Below are 24,931 nucleotides of genomic sequence, written 5' to 3' on the forward strand. Positions count from 1 at the left end.
TTGACCCCAATTTTGGCCTAAAATTACTGGACTATTACCCTAATTCTAAATCTGACTATTATACACGATTTTAACGCTTAAATTCCACATAAATGGTTGCCAATCACATGCTGTGACTTTTATTAACTCATTCATTTAAGGAGTATTGCTGTTGTTTTTTTTCCCCATGTAAAAACTCCTTCTATCTTCTGATGAAATGTAAGTTCTCTCTGACTTAAAGCCAATGTTCTTGAGGAGGACTTACGAACAAATAAACCAGACAAGGTGCCCCTTTCAGTGGGTTGTCTAGAGGTTAGTGTATTGAAGATGGAACAGTCTCTTTTCCCACCATTGCCGAGCTGTGCTCTCTGCAGATGAAAGTAAGCTCATTGTCGTTGGATTTTGAATAACCAAGGACAAAAAAAAAATACCCAGAATGTTTCCAAATGACGGCTAAAAGACAGGATTCCCTGGTGCTGTAAGCAAGCCAGGACTAACACAACTATAATACATTTGATTATCATAATAAGATACATGCCTCCGGCAACAAAAACATCACTGACCATGTTAGCCCCCACCATCATCATCATCATCATCATTCTAGAACTAGCCATATACAGAAAGATCAAACTCAAATTCAGATTTAAGGATTTAAGATTTTAATTTAGCATAGGCGTGTTAGACAACAAAAACCTCATAGACGTGTATCATTAATGTACCAAAGGAAAATGAGTACTTTATTTCCACATACCTGTGTTGACATAAGTGCAATACTTTTACCAATGCTTAACACCGACTGTATCATTAAATATAGGCTTGCATTGCATAAAACTGTGCCTCGCATGAGTCTCTTCTAACACATCAATACTGTTACAAAGTGACATTATTTTCAGTATCATTTGTAGCATCATGTCCTCTTTACAAAAGGGACGGTGAGATAATTAGTGGTGAGTTCATTCATAAGTATTAATGCTCAGTGCATGGATAGCTGCTATACACATCCGCTGTAAGCAAAGGAAAATGAGTGTCCATCACAGGTCACAATACTTTAAGGATTTACTTGCTGCTGTTAGTGGGCTACTGAAGCAGTTGGACAGTGTTGCCTGTATGACAGTGTTTATAAATGGATCATGTATATTTCTAAAGGGCTACTCAAGCACAAAAACATGCTCATCCTCTGGCTAAAGCTGGATGGATAACCACAGTCGTGACCATGAGGGAGCTGAGGCTCCAGCAGCGCTGAATTACACATTAGACTATACATTTCAAACATGATTCTGAAATTTACATTTGGATGAAAGCATCCGCGGACAGTTTGCATCACCTTATTTTTTGATGATTCTGGCCGACAGCAGCATGTATAAATGTTTGTGTGTCCCGATGCTAAGGAGAAGCAGAAAATCGAATATAAACCTCATTGTGCCTCAGGGAAATACAAAACATGGACTTTATGCTTCATCTGTGATGAAGAGATAAGGAGGACCCATGTGTGGCTGAAAGGATAAGAAGAGATAGGGGAGGGGGAAAAAAATCATACCGTAACCTTTATCCATGTTTCATATTGAAAATCCTCATTGCTAAACCCTTAAATGTCAGAACATATTCATAGTTGAACGCTAATCTAGCCTTGCCTTGATGTGTCACTACATTGCACAAACAGGACACTGTAAAGTACTTTGTCTTGTCAACCGGATAGATGCCAGTGTCAGGAGGCTACATCTTCAAACCTGCCAATGTATAACTAACATTAAATTATGTAGTTAAACGACCAAAAAAATTGCAGTATTACATATATATGGTACCTCGGAGTTAGAGAATGTATCTGAAGGTTACATTAAAAAAAAAAAAAAAAAAAAAAAAAAAAAAACTTCTCCATGACCATTGTGTGTGTGTGTGTGTGTGTGTGTGTGTGTGTGTTTACATCAAGATTATTCCTCGTACCAACTGATATCACTTCATCTCACTCAGGAAATATTCCTGTTCCCATTAAATTCACAGATTTCACATAAAACCATGAAATCAGAAATACGCAAGCGTGATAGGATGACGTCATAACTTTGAATCCCGCCTAAGTTTGCGGCTGTTAAAACTATTATTATAGTTTGTATAGCATCGCAATATGGCCTTATCCTAGGTATTGTAAAATACCAGATCTAGCCCAGAATCATCCTGAATATTGACAATATGTGCACATAAACCCCGTCAGTGATGTCTCTCTTAGGCAGGTTCTCTCTGTTCCCGACATAGCCGACAGCAACTTAGATGGCTGCAATGCTTTTTATTACATCATCTGTTTATTCAGAATGGCTTTTGATGTGTAACCGGGGTTTCCGGCTAATGTTTGCTGTGTATGAACAAGCCGGGGTGTGCGTTTGTTTCATCTCGCCGATAGCAGACAGTGAATAATGAAATAGAGACATCTGACATGTACAGTACTTCAGGGAGGCAGTACTCTTAGAATGTCATACACCAAAATAAGCCTTTGAGGGTTTGCCGTGCCCTCAAATTAATTAGGATTAATGGCAGGATTTCCTCCGTCTGAATATAGGTTGTGTAAGGTAAAGCACTGGCCACGCATAGCCTTTGTTTTCACGGTGGTGTAAAGTTTCATTTTACTGCAACAGTTGTGGAAGGATTTGTGCAACTGACCTATTAGTGGTGTGACCCTCCTCAACAAAAGGCACAGTAATTTGAAGCTCTTAGAAACATTATTTTCCTGACACCGAACCTAACATCAGTTTCTCTGCAGCTGCAACAGAACAGGGGAAAATTAGATCATAGTCTTTTTTTTTTTTTTTTTGAGAGCACGGGTTCATTTTTGAGACACAATAGAAGACACAGTACATTCACATTGTATGGGAATGAGAGGAAGGCTAGCCAAGCTAATAATGTAATGCTAATGTGCTTTGTGATGGTAGGGTACTTCCCAGCTTTTCAGCCCCAAACAGATGGGATCCTTCCCACAGGGTCAGATAAAAGATGTCCATCTCCAACTCTGCAGAGCATTGTCGATTCAACAAAGGCTGGCGCTCAAAGGAGTGCTGTCCGCCGGTTCTCACATGCGATACCTATGCAAGAGGGAGAATCTGCGGGAGAGCTCAGCTCAGGCAGCGATGAAGAGGGTGACTTTAGGCATATCCATCTTAACTACGACAAGACGGAGGAACCAGTTCAAAACTGTCGCACGGAAATAATCTGTGGCTGCCTCTGCTGCTGTGGATGAAGATGAAACACAGTCCTGCAGAAGTGACCTATGGGAGGACATTACCTCTTGCAAACAGCAGGTCTTAGATTCTTTATCACGCAGGCCAAGTCATCCATCTAATGTGGAGCTGTTTAACAATGACAGCACCCTCTCATCATCTACTTAAATCCCTTACGTTTATGGAACAGATGATTCAGGACAAGGCGAGGCAGACATCTCTAAACAGTACGCTGCACTGCCAAATAGATTCCATGTCACACAGTCAATGGGAGTTGCCATACCATAAGAGTATTCTCTAAACCCTCCCCACTTGTCCTAGTACCTGCCGAAGCTCCTTCTTTTAGTCGGCGGAAGCCCTTGCCTCCAGAGATGACCGCTGCAGAGGTCACCCTGTCCCTGCGTCCCCCGTCCCGCTCACAGGAACGCCCCCGGACCCACATTTCTGGGTCATCGCTGAGCTCATAGATAGACCCATCCTCCACGCTGTGCTCCAAGGACTCCAGGGACGAGTCTGAAGCCTCGTCACCCGTTGCCGTTAAAGGCCGTCCAGGCAAGCCGGATGTGGAGCGCAGCTTGTACTGCAGCAGGACTCCTCGTCCCTTGCCTCTCCCGTCTCCCTGGGCGGAGCTGGACTGCTGCAGGGATTCCTGAGAGGAAGTGTCACTGCGGTCCTCGCCTCCACAGGCCGAATCGGGACCGTCGGCGACAGAGTCTCTCTTCAGCAGATTTGGGGACAAGGCGCTGGCGGTGGCCACCAGGAAGTCCACGGGCCCACAGTGGGCGTTTAGAGAGATCATCCCCTTTCCTGCAGCAGAACAGAAGCCAGAACAGACCAGATATTACACCAGAGCAGGGTGGCATCACACTTTTTAGTCATCTCGGGAAGATTTCTTCAAAATAGAAAACCCAAATAAATTTTGCCATAAATACGTCAATATTTATTTATTTATTTATTTATTTATGGACACATTTGAGAATGAAGATTCCTGTGCAAGTTCAGGTGTTATTTGCACCATTGCTGACAGCTCTGCATATATCTTCAAATAGCTGAATCTAATGACTTATTATATAATCACTGTTGTGGTGTAGCTTGTGGTGCATTTATATATTATTTAATCACCTGACATGCAATACGATGGTTATGACATTAAAAACTTAATTCTGTCGCCATAATAAACAAATGCTGCCAATTCACCCTGAAAGAATATCTGATTTGTGTTGCCTGGCCAAAAATATTTGTGCTGATTCCTACAGCCGGAAGGAAAATGTTATGTGTGACTTCAGTAATGGGCAGTGCAGAGTAATTTTCTACCATGGAATATAAATAAATAAATAAAAGTATTTGCTTTCCTTTTGCCCACTCAAGAGCTTGGTCAATTATTGTCAGCCCCTCTGATCCATACCTGTTATTTTGGGAATTCCTTCCAGTTTGGGAACAGGAAGTGTGATGATGAAGCCTTGGGCAGTGCCCACCCATAACAGCCCCTGGCAAATAAGGAGACTCGTGACTCGCATGTTCTTCTGACCTGCAAGACAGGAAACACTGGGTCATAACTGAAAAGTTGTTTCTTTCTTTTTTCCAAATGAAGATATCCACTCTTAATTTACCGGCTGTAACAGAGAGAAAACATTAAAACTTTAAAACTAAAAGATTGTGGTGCCTTTTTAAAGAATGCTGGATAAGTCACTGTTGACTTTTTTATCCACTGAATCCTCAGGTTCAAAAATCACCGTTTTTTTTTTAATGGGACTACACCCAAAATCACTCATGATACTAATGATACTAATGTTTTGCGTCTTTTGGTATTAAAAATGACTTTGAAATTGGTATACCGGCTTTACCATCTACAATTCAACCAAAGGGCTGGTCACTTTTTTGCACTTTGCCTCATTACATACACATTTATGGGGGTTTCCCCCTCAAATTGCAAAGTGCTGGGAGGGGATTATGGTAATGAACCACCTTTTTTCGATTTACTAAGGCTGATAGTAATTACAGATGCGGTGATTGCATGCACTATTTAATTAATGCTTGTGAAAAGCTTGTCTTAATTTTGGCGCTAACATGCCCACGTTTGTTATTGCTCAGAGGAGACATTGATGGCTGCAGAGACAAGTCCTGCCATCTCTCCTTTATGCCAGTGATGGGATGTTTTGTTCCCCCCACTGTGGTAACTGTCTGAAATGGTAATCCACCCAGCCTTTTTACACAAGAGGAATACATTTCATTCTGCAGTATATAAATATGTTTGTTAGTTTCTTCGACTAAAACCACCATCTCCACTGCTGCGAACCTTTCTCTTTTCTCTGCCGTTCCATTGTTGTTGGCACCATGCTGTTTCCTGACAGAAAGATGCATTTTGAAACCAGTGTTTATATTGCACTGGCCATATGTTAATTAGAGAAGGCGCGGCTGAGTTCATGTTCATGCTGGGCCCTAGTAGATTGGCTGCTAATTTGGCCGCACCCACAGGTACACAGGTACATTTCCAAAACACCACCACTCTTGTGTTTTGGAAATTAACTATTCAATTTTGACATGACAAAAAGCAAACAAACAAAATAAAAACAGCAGCATGTTTGCACTTTTATTGTTGGTTATCAGTGGGTTGCTTTGGGTAAAGTTTAAGCTCTCTGATCAAACAATATTTTGACAAACTTTACACAAGCGCAAAACCTCAGCATAGTCACCAGAGGGTTTGGGTTAAACAAGATTAGAAGAAATTGGATTTGCCTATTTGCTATCTGACCTACTTGAAAGGAAAGCTCTCATAGATGCATAAAACTGGAAAAAGAGTAAAAATATAAAGCTGGCCCTTTGAACCCCCAAATCATGTTATAAATTCACATAGGTATAAACACTTGCTGTTACAAGTAACATGCAAAGATAAAAAGTGACACATTTATTTATTTACCCATGCCCATAATGAGATAATCAGAGCCAGTGAGGTGGAGTATACAGTCATTCAGCCGTGGTGCCCCACCACAGCCAAGTAAAGTAATTAAGTAAAGTAAGTAAAGGAAATGAACTAAACATTATGATGTATGTCAACTGGCACAAACAAGCACAAACAAGCACTGACCTTGTGCTTAGAAGCAACTCTGTAAACAGAATCAAGTGTCCAAATATACAAAGTTTTAGAGCCCCAATCTGCACTAGAACCAAAACGTATGACTGACCGTGCTGGACATGGATCAGTCACCACAAATCAACGACATCCACCACTGATACAAAACAGCCACAGAGGAAACGTGACCACGTCCGGTCATCATCACCTACATGGCTGTGCTCTCTATACTTGGCATTGATTGGTTGGTAGACGGGTGTGTGTCTGACTTTGGCACACTGTCGTTTTGACAGGTCGCATTCTATCGCCATTTGAATTCATGGAGAAAAATGAATGAACAGATTTATTTCATTGCTGCTATAATAATGTTATTATGGCATTGCTACTAGCAGTACCAACTTCAAGCACAATAGTCGACACTGGTTTGAATGTGCTACAAGGTTACTACTTGGACTCCAAAGTTTCTGTCTGCTTGAGAATGCTGACTTTGTTCCCCTCTTGGTGCGTGCCACTTTAAATGGTCTGAAAGTCCAAACCATCCAAAAATGTTTTCACACTAGAAATGAACTAAAGGCTGAATTATGCTTCTGCGTAAGAAGAGCGTACGGGGGTTGTGCGAAGCTTACGGGGGTTGTGCGACGAAGTACATCATTTCCGGCATTTCCGGCATTTCATTGCAACCGGCATCACAACATCCTGTTGTTGTGCCGGCCGGCAGCGCCATTTTTAAAACAACTGTTGTCTCTCCACTCGTCGGTTGTGTTTGAAAACTTTGGAGAATGCTGGATCTCACGGAAGAACGCCTGGCCGAGGAGGTGCGCAAGTACCCGCACCTATACGACTCGTCCTCTCACCATTACAAAGACGTACAGAAGAGCAGCGACCATACGTCACAGGGTCTATGTTGGTGGGTGGAAAATTGCTCAGTGTGTTTCGCAGAGGTATGTTGGACACACACGCGCTGCGTAGGAAATGTGTGCTTCGCACAACCCCCGTACGCGGAAGCATAATCCGGCCTTAAAGCATTCAGTTTGATGCAGACCAAGACCGTCTCTTGTCATTGGACCAGAGTTTGGCTGTTCTTGGTCTGGACCGGAGTCCGGGGGAGCTTTCACACCTGTAACTTTGGTTTGGATCAAACTGAAAAGTCCAAAAGTCCAAGACCAAACAAGGGAAGTGTGAAAGGTTTGTTATCAGTCCCTCCTAAAGCTCTCTGTAGTCTCTCACAATGTGATAAACTCAGTACTTAAGAGTGATTAATGTCCAGGTTCTGGAGTATAGATTATCCTTGAGCCGAAAATATGCAATTACTTCGTTGTGACACAGCTTGCTAATTTTTATATATCATTCAACACACATAATGTACTGTGAAGCCAGTGCAATTGTGTTTCTCTAGCACTGCATTACAGCACTGATTGGGAAAGAGAAATTGCGTGTTCTCATTATAGATGCAGATCCTTTGTTTCCAGTTAACAAAGAAGCGAAAAACAATGTTTGTTATGGGTTTATTTTTGCATTCCGTTTGTGGTCCCTTCGCTCCTGCCTCCTGTTGGGACCTTGTTATCTATAGCAGCATTTACAATATGGCTCCACGGCAGTAATAATTGAATTACACCGACAGTCATGTGATCACAACGAAGAGAATACTCATTGACATGTGGAGCCGTGTTGACATGGTTGTTCTCTGTCATGCTCAGATTATGACGTTTGATGTGCATGAGTGGCTCAAGAGTGTCATTAATGCATTAATTTCGCTGTGCGCGGACAAAACATCCCGAGCTGAGCTGTGCGAGGGAGAGGAGAGGGTGGAGGTGGAGGTGGAGCTGCGGTGCATGTTAAGCACGCCGAGCGCAGAAACCTTGGAGGGTCACAGCGGTGAGTAAAAACCTGCAAAGAGCTCCATCTTAGAAATGTCAGCTGCCTGCTTCATAGCCACTGTGTCTATTTGTACTTTGGTTAGAAAGCTGGCGTACAAAAGTGATGATCACGAACGCCCACTCTCGGGTTGCCATGAAATCTGAAGTTAAGTCAGAGGATGTGGGCGCCAGGCATTGTCTTTAGGAACAGTGATAGAGAGGGATAATGACAAAGGCACTTCAGATTAAGGAGGTATAGCTTAACCTCGAGCCGTCTTGCACCTCCAGTTTTTGCAGCAATGCACACACTGCACCGTGTGCACTGGGTTTATCATGGGAGCCGGTATTTGCCTTAAAAAGAAGATGTCTCTAAAGATAAATGTTTCCCTGTGATATGTCACTGAGGACTTTATTTTAGAATATTATTTTCTCACCCTAAGGATAGAACTATTAAAGGCATTAGTAGAGGAGAGATCAGCAGTTTCCTCTGCCTCAGAAACTTCTCCGTTGTTTACTGCAACTGGAATTCCCTGTTGAGTATAAATCACATTAAGGGGAGAGGATTAGGGAGTATATCATTACTGCATGTCCTAGCATACTGTGAGTCAAGGAGAAACCTGAGGGAATAGAGACCCATTGATATGTAGTAACTACCAGTACTTCTTGTGCAGTGTCTACGCTTGTAGAGTGCCAGGGGATCCTCTTTTCTCTTGTGAGCTCAACAAATCAGGACTTAAGTCAAAGATCCTTTTCCTTTTGTGGACCCCGAAGACATGAGCCTGGCAACTCTTTTCTTTTCACCCCTGTAACTTCCCCCGGGGCCAAGCCTCGAGGCTGCCACCCTCCCTCAAATCTGCTGCATATTTCAAGGGGGAGCCCTGGCGCTGGGTGAAAATGACCTCCGGGTCACATGTTTTCTCCAGATACCATGACCATAGGAGCCTGCTCTCCTTAAAGTCTCTTCTCACATAAAAAAAAAGGAGAAACTTTGATCTAACAGAGAAAAGTTTGGTCTCTGTAACTCACGTCTTTTCTTTATTCTTTGCTCTCTATCCAACTCACAAGAGAGAACCCACTTTTTCTGAGGAGATGGAGTGCTACCATCGCTTTGAGTATTGCTCTAAATACATCAATCTCTGTCTGGTGTGATTCAACAGAAGGACAAAATTGTCTAAATCCAGACGCATTTATACTACTTGCTCAAGCTCAAAATGATCTTCATATGTACCGAGAAAGCTGGTGGTCGAGTGGCTCGGCTCTACATATATTTTAAATGGACTGACATTGAGTGTACCGCAGTTACCACCCTCAGACTTAGGTATGTTTCATTGCGTCCTAATTTGTTTATCATAATTCCATGAAGAAAAAAGAAAAAGAAAAAACAAAAACAAAAACAAAACAAAAAAAAAAAGGTAAAACACTCAGGCGCGCTGATAAATATTTCATTCATGATGAAGGAAGGCACACAGGAAGTGATGGGCTCTCCGTGGCATCCTAAAAAGACTGCAGCGCAAAGTGATTTGAGAGTGAGAGGATTTTAAAGCAGAGCAGATGAGATGAAAAGTAAGGGGGTGGGGGAGGCGGGGAGGGGGAAGCGGGACGACAAGAAAGCAAAAGATTAACTCAAAAGGCGAGAGAACGTGTGAGCAAAAGGAAAATGGAGAGCTACATATAGGATGGAGGGATGAAACGGGCATGATACAAGTGTACCGGGGACGTTGAGAGAAAGACAAGAGTGTTTCCATGGAAACTCTGAAAATCTTTGACTCTGGCATTTTACTGCTCCTCGGTGACTTTATTTCTTTTTTATTAATTCCCCTCTCTCACCCCTTGGCTCTATTATGGCTTGGCGAGGTCCTGGGATAGGTACTTATTCAGGTCAGTCCCTGGAGTGCAGGACCCAAGGAGCAACATGGACGCGACCAGAATATCATTCAGAGCAGAACAGTTTCATTGTTGCTTAATTGGTGCCCTCTCACTGCTCTGGTACAACACAGACTCGGAAAATATCTAATGTATACCACACATTTTATTCCAAAGCCACGCAAGTGACAGAAGGCAAGCAAATTTTTGCTGACGTTATATTATCACTAAAAAAAAAAAAAAAAAATGTAGATGTATTTTTACAATAGGGCTGTCAGCATTAATGTGTCAATTGCATGTGGTTAATGTTAGACACATAAGGTGTTCATTCATTTATTTATTTATTTTTTAAGCACATGCTTTTAAGTTTTTCCCTTGATGGCACCCGTAATTGGGTAAACAAGTAGCGGTGCATCCTGCAGCCCGCTGGCTGTGGTGCTGAATTTTAGCCTGGGATTAATTTAGATCGCAGAAATGGGGAAAACAGACATATGGAATGGTTCTTTTCACCTTAAAAAAAAAAACTCCCAGATGGCTCAGTGGACAAACAGTAATATTCGCCTTGTGTCATGTGGAATTTAACAATTAAATCTTTTTATTTGATAAATTTGATCATTAATATACCCAAAATGCACATTCACCATGCTGCACTTGATTAAAAACAATCAAGGATAAAACACAAAAAATCAACAGCTTATTTCCATTATGGTCTTCATCATCAAAGCACAGAGGATAATGTTGTAAATATGCCTTGATTTTGGCTGTGGACCCACAAGAAGCAACATGTAATTCCATTTAGTTTATGGTTTGCTGTGCATGTTTGCACACTGTATATGTGGGCATGTATTCAGGTTTGGATGGCAGAATGTGTGGCTTATATAGCAGCAGTATTTTTGCGAGCTGCCAATCAAGGTGGTTGCAGCAAACACTAAAAACAGCGTTAACTACAGTTCAAATCGAAAGGCTCCTACAAAAGTCCAGTTCCAGTCTGTCCTCTCCCACCGGGCTAAGCTAGACTTGAGCCTTGTTTGTGGATGAAAGAGAAGAATTCAATTTACTTAACTTTTAAAAAGTTGTGTGAGTTGGGTCTGGATTGAAAAAATGTAAAAGATTATTAAGTAAGAAATAGTAGAAAAGTAATTAAGACTGTTTTGAATTGCAAAATATGGCATATTAAGCATGCAATTAAAAGTTAGTTTAGAAAATGTGATTTTAAAAAATGACAGCCTTCATTTTTACACTAAATATTGTAAGTGGGTGAGGGCAGAAGGGCTGACAAAAAGGAGTGCTGCACAATGGTTTGCAGCAGCTGCATTGTATGTAGGATAGAATTTGGCCTCTGGACATGTGGGGCGAGACCAACTCAGTGTGATGCGGGCATACCAGGATTCAGTAGTGCTGAGCGTGTTGAGATGTTGATTTCCTGCAGAAGCTCCAGTGTTTCGGTGTGAAAGAGGCGAATGGAGGAGCCTTCGGAAAATGCCATCCATACCCCTCCACCAGCACGTACCATGTGGGCGACGCTCACCATGGGGTCTGGGTGCACTTCAAACTTCTGCAGTGGAGAGGGAAGGTGGGGGGAGGGGTGGCAATATGGGCAGAGTTATATAAATAGCACAAAATAGCAAGAAAGCGAAATCACCCACAGCATTGACAAATGACATTATCACCATGATGAAAAAAAAAAATAAATGCAGCCAAAGCTGAAAGGTTATCTCTCTCTGGAATCTCAGCCTGGTCTTTTAAACGAGAAGGAGCTATATTGTTTGGGATTTTGCTCCACATAACCTGTGGACCGGATTTGCACCGCTGCAACCTGACGGCAGTTTCATTTCGTCCGTTTCACTCATTTCACCCGCCACACAGTAAATACATTTTAATTTTTCTCGGTGAGGAGAATTTTTAAATCTTCAGCTGGAATTTCAGCGATATCGCAGCTATTGTATACAACCGTTCTACTTCATCAATTAAACATGCACGCTGTCATTTTCTCTGAACTGAGCGAATCCACAAAAGAAAGAGGAATGCAATAGTGCAAAGTAGGGGTGTCAAACCATGAATCACGAAGTGCCAAGACTATGGAGAGAAAGAAAGAACGAAAAAAGAACGAAAGAAAGAAAAAGAGAAGTGTTGCGGAAATGTTGCTTCACTAAAAATTTCATGATCGGTAATTTAATATAATAGGAAACCCAGGATAAGGCGGGGAAGGAAGTCCAAATCATAGAAATAAAACAGTCATCAGCATGGAAGCAAAGTGCACACTGTCGTAACACAGCTTTTTATTTCATGTGGCAGTTGGTATGACAGTCAATTTACTTCATTTAAATATTGTGAATTCAAAATAAGACATTACCAGATAACTGTGATGATCATACCATCGCAGTTATGAGGTCAGTAGAAGCCGCCAGAATGTCGCATGCCATTTTTGCTCAAGACTCGCTTTTATGTAAATAAAGTCTAACTGTGCCTCTAAAGTCTGTAATTTATAGAGCCCCCGACACGCAGGGCACTTTTTTGCATCATTCCCCTGGCTTCTAGCTTTTAAAAACCACAATGGAAAAAGGGAGTTTTAGGCACACAGCCTTAATGAGTAGCTGGAAAAAGTGCAATGAGCCTTATCATGGCAACACATGCAGCCCCTGAGGTCCAATGCATGACAAGGGTTGGTTTGGGCATCGTCTTGGAGCTCCTATCATTGTCAATGCATGAGTTGGGGGCTGGGCAATTAGTCAGTGAGAGGGGAGTTAACGGAGTTGGGAATGCATCTCCACCCCCAGTGCACCGGCGGACAGGGATTACCACCTGTTTGTGTGCCCTTGCCAGTGGGTCCTCCTTTGTTTGAAATTGGGAAAAGGGAAGAAGCCTTTGATGTGTTTTCTCTTTTAATTGACTCCTCAGCAGTGGGTGCCGGCTCCGCCTGGGAAAGGATATGCAATGCATCTCTTCGTTTTTCAAGTGCAGCCATCAAAAAAATTTAAGATATCCACAAACAAAGGGAAACTTCACCTTCAGTAACCCGCCGCAATTCAAATGAGTTGACAAGTTCGGGAAAGTAAAACAGTCAAATAATATATGCTGCGACATTAGCACATTAAACATGAGCGAGTGTTGTCTTTCTGAAAGGGACTCTCAGCTAATTGTTGGCTGACATACTGTAATTGTTGGATGCCATCTTGCCTGCCATATGTTTTAAGCCACCTGGAAGGCATTCTGGCATGCTGAAAGTATATAATGGTCTTATTGGACTGGGCTCCCTTTGAAGCAAGGAAATCTCAAAAAGTCCAAGTGGCTGTGAAAGAAAGTCATTTAAATAGTTGATTTACCATTTGCAAAAAGACACGGCGTCCGTATAAACTTGAGCGCATGCCTAAGCCAGGGTTGCAAAATAGAATTCTCCCAACATTTATTACGAGCATGGAAACCAAACATGTGGAACGCGGTGTCAAATACAGGATAAGTAAAGGCAACAACTGTTCACCCCAACCAACAACCTGGTATTAGTAGGCTGAATCCAGCCTTGCTTACAGAGATGAGGTGGTCAGTGAAGCGTGACAGTGGTAATGTGCCCTTTACACCCTGCTCGGCAGTGTCACACTAACAGTGGCTCCTCCACCGGCAGTGGGGAATAGCTGTAGAGGCTACAGCCACGAACACTAAAGCTGGTCTGAACAGCTCATTAGCCTTTCATTACGCCAGGTGACAAGGTGTCTCTTTCCTTTCAAGAGTGGTAAATCCACATCCACTCTCACAGCCCTGGAGAGGGAGATGAGTGGACAAGTGAGTGATCGAAGAAAGCAGGTAGAGAAAGAAAAAGTAATGGGAAGAGGAAGGAACAGGGACGGCAAGTCACTACTGATCACAGCCTGTATGTCCGCCATGTCCTACTTAAATTTTGGCTGCACGGCTGTGACTTTGATAGATTGGTGATTGCTGGTTCATGGAACTCTGTCATAATACAGAGGGTGATGCACAGAAACACACGCAACACTTGAGTGTGAATGCAACAATCTGCAAACACACATATATGGACAGAGGGACACTTTAGTGCTAGACTCCATGGTGTGCAAAGGCAAAATGAATTATTTTCTCAACAATATCATGGGATTAGTCGTGTTGCCTTGTTGGGGGGTGTCTCCATTTCCTTTTTTCAACTCATGTCTCCATTTCCTCTTCAAATTCATTTCCTTTGTTTACATCTCCACGCTAATATCTTGCGGCCAAATCTTTCAAAATGAATTCTGTTAAAGGAAGCCTTGCTGAGCTTGTTAGGGGATATCTGCAATTTTAAGACTCATCAAACAGCCTCTATGTCCAAGTATTTCATTTTTGTTAATTTGTTTTTGCATACGGCAATGTCTCATTGTGTTCTGACTTCAGGCGAGTCCGAGCACGTGCTAAGATGCCTTCATCCAGAGCAGACCGAAGATGGTTATGTTATTGCACCACTGTCAAGGACCTGTCCGCCGAGACATTTACAAGGCCGCCATATCCGGCAGCACCATGCGGGATTCAGTGGTGTAAACACAGAGTGTTCGGCAAAGTCATGGATAAATGGTTGGAAAGTGCAGCGAAAGTGTCAAAGCGGTGCACGTCCAGAGGGAAGAACAACGGGAAGTACTGGACTGAATTTGAGTCCACGACCCTCTAGCCTTGCTCCGAGTCACATGGCTTGCTCCAGGTGGCAAGTATGGCTTCAGAGATCCTGGACGTGAACCATAGCCCCTGTGAAGTCAGGCCCCTTGAGTCCACATTAGTAAGGAAGACAAGGTTAGCAAAGAAGTAACCAGAGCTGACCTGTTAAGCTCTGTGGGAGACACAGTGAACCAGAACTGTGCTTCCACTGCGTGGCCACTCAGCTGATTAAGCTCCTGCCTCCAGAGGACTCCGCAGGGGAAAGAGGAGACGGAACAAAGGGAGACATCCTTAGTTAAACTTGCTCCTAATCATGAGGATCTTGAGGCACACTCAATTAGAACACGTCTATGTACTGTTTAGCCAAGTTCCACTTAATTTTGTCACCTGCTTTGTCAGCTATTAGACTACTAGCTTTTGAGTGAATGAATTTTGACTATGTACTTATGGGAACGTGATCTACACCGTTTTTGCTATTGTGTACTGATTCATCTTGCTTATTTCAGCTTTCATCTTTGTCAAGTTGCGAAATCCTTGGAAAGGTCTCTCTTAAAAAAAAAAAAAAAAAAAAAACGTATGAGAAATCTCAGTGGGAATAAGTGGTTAACTAACAGTTGCACTTTGTCACCTCCCTTATTATAGGTTTTTGATAAAAATTCACGATATGGCAAAAAAAGCACTAAATCACATTTACTGTTTGTGTTTTGTTTCCCTGTTTGTTCCAGTTCAGCATTATATTTTTTAACCTCTATTTATCCAGGGAAGGTTTGCTGAGCAAACATGTTCTTTTTCAACAAAGCCCTACTTCACTTTTATACAGCTATGCACGCTCACCTCACACCTGGGAGCTATAATTAAATGGTAATGGCTTGCAGTTCAGCATCTGAATACTGTAATACCATTACCTCAGAGAGTTTGCTCTCTATCACTCCCTAGTGTCTATCAGAGACAGAGAAGTCTGCCCCCTACAAACTTCAAATGGCAATACAGAAAAACACCTTTGAGAATGACTTCACAAAAATGGAAAGCATGACTGTGACAGCACCCAGGCTGATTTTCTGGAGATAATGGTGTGTATTTCAGCATCATAACTCAGAGCGCTACAACAAAATAAAGCTTATTTGTGTGTAAAAGCCCCAGCAAACATTCAACGAATCTACAAAGCCTTCTATTCGTTGTCCATGGAGCAGCTCCAGGCTGTAAATCTTGATGACATCACAGATTAGAATGCTGGCTCTCTCAGGCTGTGTGCATAAATCTTCTCAGAAAATGAAAGGAGAGGAGATTTTCCTCAAATGCTGCAAAAAAAAAAAAAAAAAAAAAAAAAAAAAACTTGCCTAGCAGTTTTCCTTATGAATCCATCCATTAAGATCCTCAAAACATGTTTTGGTGGGAATATTTGTCATCTGAGAAGGTGGATGGAGATGACCTTGAAACTAAGGATGACATGAGCCTCGTATATCTGATGAAAGCTTATCATTTGATTGGTTGACTGGGATCAATCCCGCCTTGACAAATGAATTTGAACTGATGAACTTACCTGAACCATTCTGGTGTTTTTGCATGTTTAGCTCATAAACTACAAGTCACATATACTTCACATTCACAAGAACTTTTGTAATCACTTAGTCTGAAGGTCAGGAGCAAGACAGAGTGGTGGATGAGTCAAACATCTGACTTTCCCCCAGGAGACCCAAGTTTGAGTCCAGCGCAAAGTGACAGTGGTGTGTGTGTGTGTGTGTGTATGCTGCAGCAGTTACATATGTTATATTACCTTAACCAAGTGTTTTTTTTATTCCTAAACCTAAGCTTTCCCTAACCTTAACCAAGTGGTTTTGGAGGCTAAATGTAATAAAACTGGTTAAAATGCCGCCCCACGTGATATTCAAGATATGTTGATTGAAATGTATTTGTGATACATCAGAAACAAAGGAAATCCACAATAAAAATACATTTCTCTTGAAACACAATTAACAATGCAGTTAAGTTGTATGGGAACATCATTTTTAGAAGACAGGGTTGTACATGTACTACCTGCTATTTTCCAAAATACGCCACACTGTTTTCAATGTTTTAATGTTTTTGATACATTCCAGGTTGCCATTTGTTTCCATTTACTTTATTTACAGTACAAAAGCCATCTTGCAGCGACTTTAAACTTGCTTAAGACAGGTAATCCATCACAGCAAGCATCCTGCCTATATTTATTTTTGCCAAAGCTACTTTATTGTTGTGTGGTAATTTAGTTTAATGGCCACACTGATTTGAGAAGTGTACACATCTTCTGGTGCGTTTATATGCTGGTGGGAAGCTCCGACATCTGCGACTTAAAAATAAGCTGCCAATCAGCACTGCATTCGTGTGCTATTGTGTTGGAAAATTAAACCCAGAAGACAAATGATAAGCAAAAATGGATGGCATGAAAAGGATGATTTGATTGGCTGGTTCTTGCTTTTAGTTTCTTTTCGCTAACTATGAAACAGGAAATGTGTTTTTCCAATGTTTACCCAATGGCAGGTGAATTCACCTTTTCTCTCTGTCAAAAAAATACATTCCAGGCAGCGACACCCCCCTGACAGAATATCTGGCAGAGACTTTCTGTCTGCCAGAAAATGGTCCCTAGAGAAAAGACTGAAAGGTAGGTTTACCATCAAAATGTCTGATTTCAAAGCTAAGGGAAATTGCATAAGTTTAACAACTTTTTAAAAAGCTTGGTATGCTTTGAATAAACGTGACTTAAAATATGTATGCAGTGTAGTACACTGGCTAAAAGCTGCAAAAACACCAGTATGGTCCTTTAAGCTTGATACAGTTACTGCAAAATTGTTGCAGTAACTCTATCAAGTTGCTTAGGAAAAATATTGACATATTTAACGTAGATGTTTGTTTTATAAAACTATATTCACAGAATTTGTCCTGATTGCCAGGAATAAGTTTAATATGACATGGCTGCATTCCAACAGTCTTTTCCAGTTAATGCATTAATGCTTTTTTGTCCCTTTTTGGAAGGAATAGCCAAATGAAGAATCCATATTTGCCCTAACACAGAGTTCTTATCCACCATTAAATTCAAAACGTTACAACTGCATAGCCATTAATGAAAAATCACTACAAACTGCTATATTATGTGCACAGCAGATTTCTGGCTTACTTGAGTGGTGAGACTGGAGACGTCGATGACTGTGACAGAGTTTCCACAGCTTGCCCACACCGAGTCCTCCAGCACCAGCAGAGTCCGCACAGGCTCCGAGCCCACAGCCACCGATCTGCAGGAGTCCGCCTTCCACAGATCACCTGAAACCAAGTGGACACATAATGCGTGCATTTGCCGAAATGTGAGCCCAGGAAAGACAAACAACAATAATCTCTGGAAACAACCCTCGACATCACCGGCTATTATCGCACTTGAATATGAATACATTGTGAACATATGTGCCACTTACAGCGCTTCAGCAGCCGTCACAGTGAGCGAGGCAATTCCGCTCGGTTCCATTTGCACTCGACCAAGATACCCCCAGAGTTTCCTTCAAAAATACTCTTTGAGCAGTTCAACAATGCCAAGCAATTATTAAAGAATCAGTGAAAGGCGCACAATGGAGACTCTCTCCCTCAAAGAGAAACACAGGCATGTCACAGATTTTGGTTGACTGAATAGAGATTCTGGACTTTCCCTCAGAAACTCCACACTGTGTGCCGCACAATAATGCACCCTTGCCACCCACATGCTAATAAGTCCGGTGTACATTTTAATCCGCTTTCCAACTTCTTTATCACCAGTTCTTTTTTTTTTTTTTCCCCTTGCTTCATCAATGTGAAAATGAAGCAGACCTTTTTCCTTTGAGTTTTAATCACGGGGCACACATTGCAGCTACCATGGCAGCGAATTATAAAGTGAAATACATAAGCATTTCCTTTGCTGTGCGTTAATGAAGCAAAATTAGAGAAGGGAGTGCGCCCAGCCATTTAATTAACATTCTGAGTTGTTTATTTCTGCCTTTCATAGCAGAATAGTTTTACAATGCCTTCTGACTTCCACAGGTTAATTGCTTGGCATGTTGTAAAGGTCATTTTTCTACCTTTTCAAAATTCACTCCCTCCGGCCCCTCACATCAGCCAAGGCTACGCCGATGATTCCCTCTTTCCAGCGCGGCTGCAAACCGCAGTAGCTAGCTGCATCAAACTTCCCTGCCAGTGGCCTTGGAAAAATATTTTAAACATAAGTCAACATGATCTCTGACGTGCAAGTCTAAGTGCACATTTCTGCGAGGGGAGCTTGGGAAGCAGACTCCTCGCTAAGCAACAGCACGCTGCGTATTCATGTGTCTTTTGGTATAAGTCTCAAGTGAAGCCTTGGCATTTTCAGGCTCCTGCAGACTCGTTGTTAGACAGTGGCGCGCTAAATCTTTAACGGTTGAGCCGAACCCACAAACATTGCCAGGCACCCTCCCGAGCTTTTCCCCTGTCCTTTTTTTTTTTTTTTTTTTTTCATAAACATAGCATGACTAGTAATATTTAATCGGCATGCAGCAGCCTGGTGTAATTAATCATCCTTTCTGCTTGGGAGGAGAGGGGAGCACAGGAGGAAGGCAGGCACACTGACATACTGTAGCCAGGTAAGAAGCACCCAGTGATAGAGCTATTGTACTCCCGCTGGCTGTGAAGACTGCAAATCACTGCTGAGATGGTGTTAAACCCCCCTGGCCCTGTGCGACGCCTGACTAAACACGGCACGCCATCCACCACACGGTGAAGTGTTATTTTCATACTCATAATAGGTGTGAGAATCACCAGGCATGGGGAAGTAAATAAGTGTTTCTAAGGCAATGGTTTGAAAGGTAGTCCAAAATTAATATGCTTTCTCAACTGCTCTCATTCTCAAAAAAAAACAAAACAAAAAAAACAGAGAGGGATCGCTGAAAATCCCATCATGCATGACACACACAGCAACACTCGTGCTACGAGCTAAACGGACGTTGACAAAAAAATATCTCTCCTCACACATTCAGTGCCGCATTCGTTGATGAACACGAGGACATCCACAGGTATCGCAGTTGTACAAATTGTTATTAATTTGACTGGATTAGTCTAAAGAACACAAACATTTTTGTTGCCGAACAAGCCCCATCAGAAATCATTTCATCCGATCCATTTCAGTGTAACGTCTCTGACTTGCTTCTTCAAAAGCATAAGGGATAAGAAATTATTAGATGACCTCATATCAATTACTGGTTAATATTTGTAAGAGCATTAGCAGTGTAATCTGATGTGAAATTAATATATTCCTCCTCTATGATTGTGCTTTTTGGCACTCGGTTGCGTTGGTGCAGAAGGAATTAAAATATTGTGGCGGATGCAAGGATACACACTTACAGTGATAGGCCTTATTTATCAAAGACCTAGATATTTATATAAAGGGCTTGACATAAAAAAAAAATAGATTTCAAGAGCAATTTTGTCTCTGCTGTGTTTTTATAAACACTTATATACACAGTTGGAGGGTTGAATAAGTTGTGTCTCGCTATTTCATCATATTTTCATCATATTATACATATGGAAATATTGACAATTAAGCCTCAATGAAACTGTTGCTACCCGGTCAGTATGTCCTGCCGATCAGCACGGCGCATGTGCAACTGTCAACAGAGATGGGACAGAGGCAGGATGTCTCACTCGTTAGCTGTCATCATCAACTCTGGAGGAAACTTCCTCAGGCTGTCATTCATTAAATGACATTCTGAGTTTTAGAAGCAATAAAATTTTTTTTTTTAAAGTCTTGAAACTTTAATAAAAGTTTTAGCTTGAAACTGTTTTCCATGTTTGCGTATGAAATATGTGTGAATTAAAAGTTGTGTACCGCATTCAATCTTCTTTTTTTTTCCCTTTTTTTGCAGTGTTTGCTTTCCCTTTGAAAGCTTGTGGAGGTAACTTTTGTCTTTGTAATTCTGACAAATCACCACTATACACAGAGGGTCTGATCCAAACTAAATGCACTGAGAAACACATCCTGTCTTCTGGGCCGGGCCGGGTGGCGTAATCTCATTTGTTAAAATCTGCTCACAACAAATCAAATGACTAATATTGCCTCAGGAAGCGCTGTGATCTGAGTCCACTCATGTCTTGTGCACATTTCAGTGCACCGCTGCCGTGCATGCTCGCTTTCCCTCCCCAAAAAACCCCGCCCAGCCTACCTTAGCTATAGTAATTTTGCTTAGCCGACCCTAACTACAGCTCGCAAGTTCCTATTTGCTCATTGCAATACAGGTGGGTGCCCACTTTAAAAAGTTACCTAAACAAACTTTAATAATGTACAGTATTGTTATAACACAGTTATAATAGTGTCTGTTACTGAATTTATCAATCCACAATTATGCCCACAATAGTGAGCGTTGGCAGGACTGAAATAAACATGAAACTTCATCAGATTGCACCTCGAAGAAAATTAAGTTAAACATATCATCTTTGAGAGCTGGTCATGAAAGAAACTAATGAGTGAGACATCCCGCGTCACCTCTGATGACAGCTGCAATTGTACCAATCGTACCAATGCTGCACATCACCAGTGGGGCAGGACCTACAGATCGGGTAGCAGCAGCCATTCTACAAATAGGCTATAGCATGAGTGACCTTGGAGTGACCTTACCTCCTTCATTTCGTCTATACACCATCATGGACCCATTCCGCAGTCCTGCAAACAGGAAGCGAGGAGAGTGCTTGAGGCACAGGACAGGGCAGCCCTCGGGGTTATGGAGGGTCAACAGGCATTGTGCTGCAGTGTCCAGGCTGCCGTAGACCAGAATGCTGCAGGAACAAAAGAAGCACAAGCCGACATGATAAATGAGTGTCATTTGAAATGACAGAGTACCTCGTTTTTATGCAGTTTGATTTAACAGTGCACTTTGGAGCAATGCATTGTGTATGTGCAACCACTCTGTCTTTCTCATGTTTGAAATGCCATCTGAACTTTGCTGTGTCTTATTGTCTTCTTCGGAATGACAAATGTGCACCCTTGTTTTGTTTTGTTTTTTCTCCGTCTCAAAAGAAAATGTTAAGTAGCAGTAGAGTTGACAGTCTTCCGTGTGTGCTAAAATGCTGAAATTGTATTTCATTGCGCTGTATGTCTTCTCTGTTTTTTTCCTGGACAGGCACTTAAGGAAGGAGGTGAATGAGTCAGCATACTCAAAACTGCAGGCATCTCTTCTGATTTGAGTTTCCATACAAATGAACCAACCAAAGAACAAAAATATAGACCAACAAACTGGTAATATCCTGACTACACTTGGACTGCAAGCGTGCCGTTTTCCATGCCTGAAAAAAATAATTCATTCACTAAGACACTGACAGATATATTACACACACTGCAGCTCAGAATATATTGTATACTGGATTTGAAAATGAACAGCAGCAGTAGTCGCACTAGTGGGGTGTTGAGGTATCACCTATTATTTTTTTACTATACTGCAGGGAATGTCGGGTGGTGTAATAGAAAATAACACAGATCATCATTTTCAATGACTGATAGACGTTTCAAAAATAAATCACTCTAATCTAAAGTAAACGCTGATGCTTATTGTTTTAAATTGTCATATCAATATCTTCCTGTGATTTCCGAGTCTCACCTCCCGTCATTTAATCCAACACAAACAGTGCTGCCAATCTCCAAGGGAGTCCTTTCAGCTCCAGCCTCCATGTCCTCAGATGGAGAAGGTTCTGGCACATAATCCAGACAATGGACAGGAGAGCCCAGCTGCAGGCTCTTTACAGCCCGTGGTGTGGGCCTGTTGAGGGAAAATATTTCTAGCTGCCCCTGAGAACCATCTCCTCCACCTGCCACCTGCAGGGAAGAAAAAGGGGAAAAGGTGGGAAAAGGTCAAGACCTCATATTAAGTTGGATCAATGGGCTGAATCATCATGCCACAGGTAAACTGTGCCGCTGAAACAGAAGGAGACAGGAGGAGCAGAGACTCGAGGGTGCCCAGGCCCTCACAGATCATGCTTACAATGTGTGTTCACCGTCTTAATCAAAATGTGGAGGCCAGAGGATAATGTGTCTTCAGTCCAACATTCTCTACCTGTCAGCAATTTAGATTTCAACAAAGTTAAAATCAAATATCCTTTCAAACCTTGTCTTTTGTAGTCCCTCCTCACTTCTTTGAATATCACTCGGAATCTTAAACCACAGTCGGTAATGGATTCACAATGTCATCTCTAGAACATCAAACAATTCTTAAAACTCTGAGATCTTTTCATCAGCAAAGAACAGAGGGAGTCTAGGAAGCTTTTGAAAGGGTCTGCGTTGCTTGACAATGAGGGTTTTCTGCAAGTTGGTGATTGATCTATTGCTGGAGTCAGTGCATGATAAAATGACAAAATCATTTCCAATGAAACAACTGACATCTGAAATGAATGCATCCAAGGTCAACCCAAACACTTGTGGATGCTGCGCACAATATCACGGAACAGTTGAACAAAAGGATACAAATAGAGCTATTGCAACAAACTAGCCTGTAAGCTTTGAGGAGCTCAATTTGGAAAGATCGACACACTGGGCTACAGATTTCTGTCCCGTTTTGAAGCAAGCACAAGCCCCCCCAAAAAGTTCCTACCAAGCAAGAAAGCTAACCTTAGATATCATCAGAAAAAGGTCTGGTAATCATAACAAGCATCCCAGGGGATCCACACCCCACAGCAGCAAGGCTGACTGCCTGGCTGAATAGAGGCTTGATTTTCTATGTAGCACATTTATATTGGCTGTGGTGTCAAGCCTGTCAATGCCAATGCAGAGGAAAAGGAGACAGCAGGAACCCCTGAACGCATCTCGTATGCAGTTTCAATTAGGCTGGAGTTGTTCCCGAACAATTAACATGTCCCTGTAGATTGTGAATATGATTCCATTCATTACTCCTGCATGCGACCTAGGTGAATGTCCAGCCGAAATTCAATGTCCTTCTCATAGACGAGCCACGGCTGCTTGCTAGACACCGAAGATTTATTCTCTGTATGAATCACAGTGTGTGTGAATGTGACATGAGCTAAATATAGTCTTTAGCTCTTCTCCTCCACACTCACCCTTATTTGCATGCAATCATTTGTTTGATTTGTATCAGCGAGCAGAATCTGGACAGGAGCGATCCCGTGGGCTCTGGAGAATGAGCCAGAACAAATAATGGTCTGTTGCACAGGGAGAAAAGAAGATAGGGAAGACTTATCTTGCAGCAAGGAGCCCAAAAAACACTGCTTCAAGTGACTAACCATAGCCAGAGGCAAGGCCCCCTCACCCACACTCCTCCACCATTTACACATTCACGTGTCCATCTGAAACCCCCCGCTCCCCTCCCACCACCACCACCACTACCACTATCACCAACCACTTTCTCTTCCTCTTTTCAATTCAATTCCCCCAGATATCCAGTGAAATTACTGTGCCCTGACAAAGTCATCACTACTTATTTAGAGGAATAGATATCTGGAGTCTTGCCCTGGACAGATTCCTCTTCCCTGCCTGGGAGAAGCAAAAACTTCCCCAACAGTAAATGCTCTGCCACCATTAATTAGATCGGCCTGGGCAACATGAGGAAGCGTGGGAGAATGGGCATGGTAGTGGGCTCCGCTCAATTGTATTTACCACATTGAGGAGCCAAAACCATGGGTCACCAGAATGTTGATTTACTCTGAAATGAGAGCATTTCAAGTTTCCCGTCACTGACACCCGTCACGAATGTTCACGTTCTGAATGTGTGTATTAGAAGAGACATGATGATCGTTAATGGAGACTTTATCTAAAAATGTGAAATTGGTTGTTGCGGAAAGTGGAACAAGGAAGGTGAAGGCAAACAGGGAAACACTGGGGTATCATGCTGATTAGAAACAATGTCATTACGATGATCAAAGCCTACAGAAATCCCCGTAGCCCATCTCACTTTAACATGATTAGTGTCATCTCTTATTTGACAAGGCTGTCAGGGAGGTAGAACCAAATGGGGGCGGGAACGTTCAGCCACTTATTTATCCTTGCTCGATCCACGGGTCTTCACTTGTATCATTTAAGCGGAGCTAAAAGTTTTGGCTTTGGTGACACACTGTACAGTATGCAACACTGACACTGCTGGAAGAAGGTCAGATTTGCCTGGCACTTGAGGAGCATGGTTGGTTTCCAGAATTTATGAGTGAACATGAATGCACTGTAAAGTAAATTCACTCTTGCGAGTTTAATTTCATTCATTTTTAATTCTCTTGAAAATTCCATCGTTTATCTACACTTGACTGAGAGGCTTCACAAGCCGAGACACACAAGCCAAGCAGCATACAGTAGAAGCACAGAAGAAGCCAAG

The 24,931-nt window shown here is 42.1% G+C and overlaps 1 protein-coding gene across 1 annotated transcript in view; it reads right to left on the bottom strand.

Moving 5' to 3' along the window:
* Positions 1-689: 689 nt before the first annotated feature.
* The window catches only part of arhgef10la (Rho guanine nucleotide exchange factor (GEF) 10-like a), a 119,068-nt gene continuing 94,826 nt past the window's right edge, over positions 690-24,931 (bottom strand). Inside the window, exons 22-27 of the mRNA XM_030051925.1 lie at positions 22,220-22,434; positions 21,244-21,401; positions 17,755-17,897; positions 11,355-11,526; positions 4,588-4,710; positions 690-3,989 (exon numbers count right to left, since the gene is read on the bottom strand). Of these exons, the coding sequence (XP_029907785.1) occupies positions 3,439-3,989; positions 4,588-4,710; positions 11,355-11,526; positions 17,755-17,897; positions 21,244-21,401; positions 22,220-22,434 (1,362 nt within the window). The 3' untranslated portion in view covers positions 690-3,438. The remainder of the gene's footprint in view (positions 3,990-4,587; positions 4,711-11,354; positions 11,527-17,754; positions 17,898-21,243; positions 21,402-22,219; positions 22,435-24,931) is intronic.

This window comes from Myripristis murdjan, chromosome 5 (assembly GCF_902150065.1).
Source record: "Myripristis murdjan chromosome 5, fMyrMur1.1, whole genome shotgun sequence".
Classification (NCBI taxonomy): Eukaryota; Metazoa; Chordata; class Actinopteri; order Holocentriformes; family Holocentridae; genus Myripristis; species Myripristis murdjan.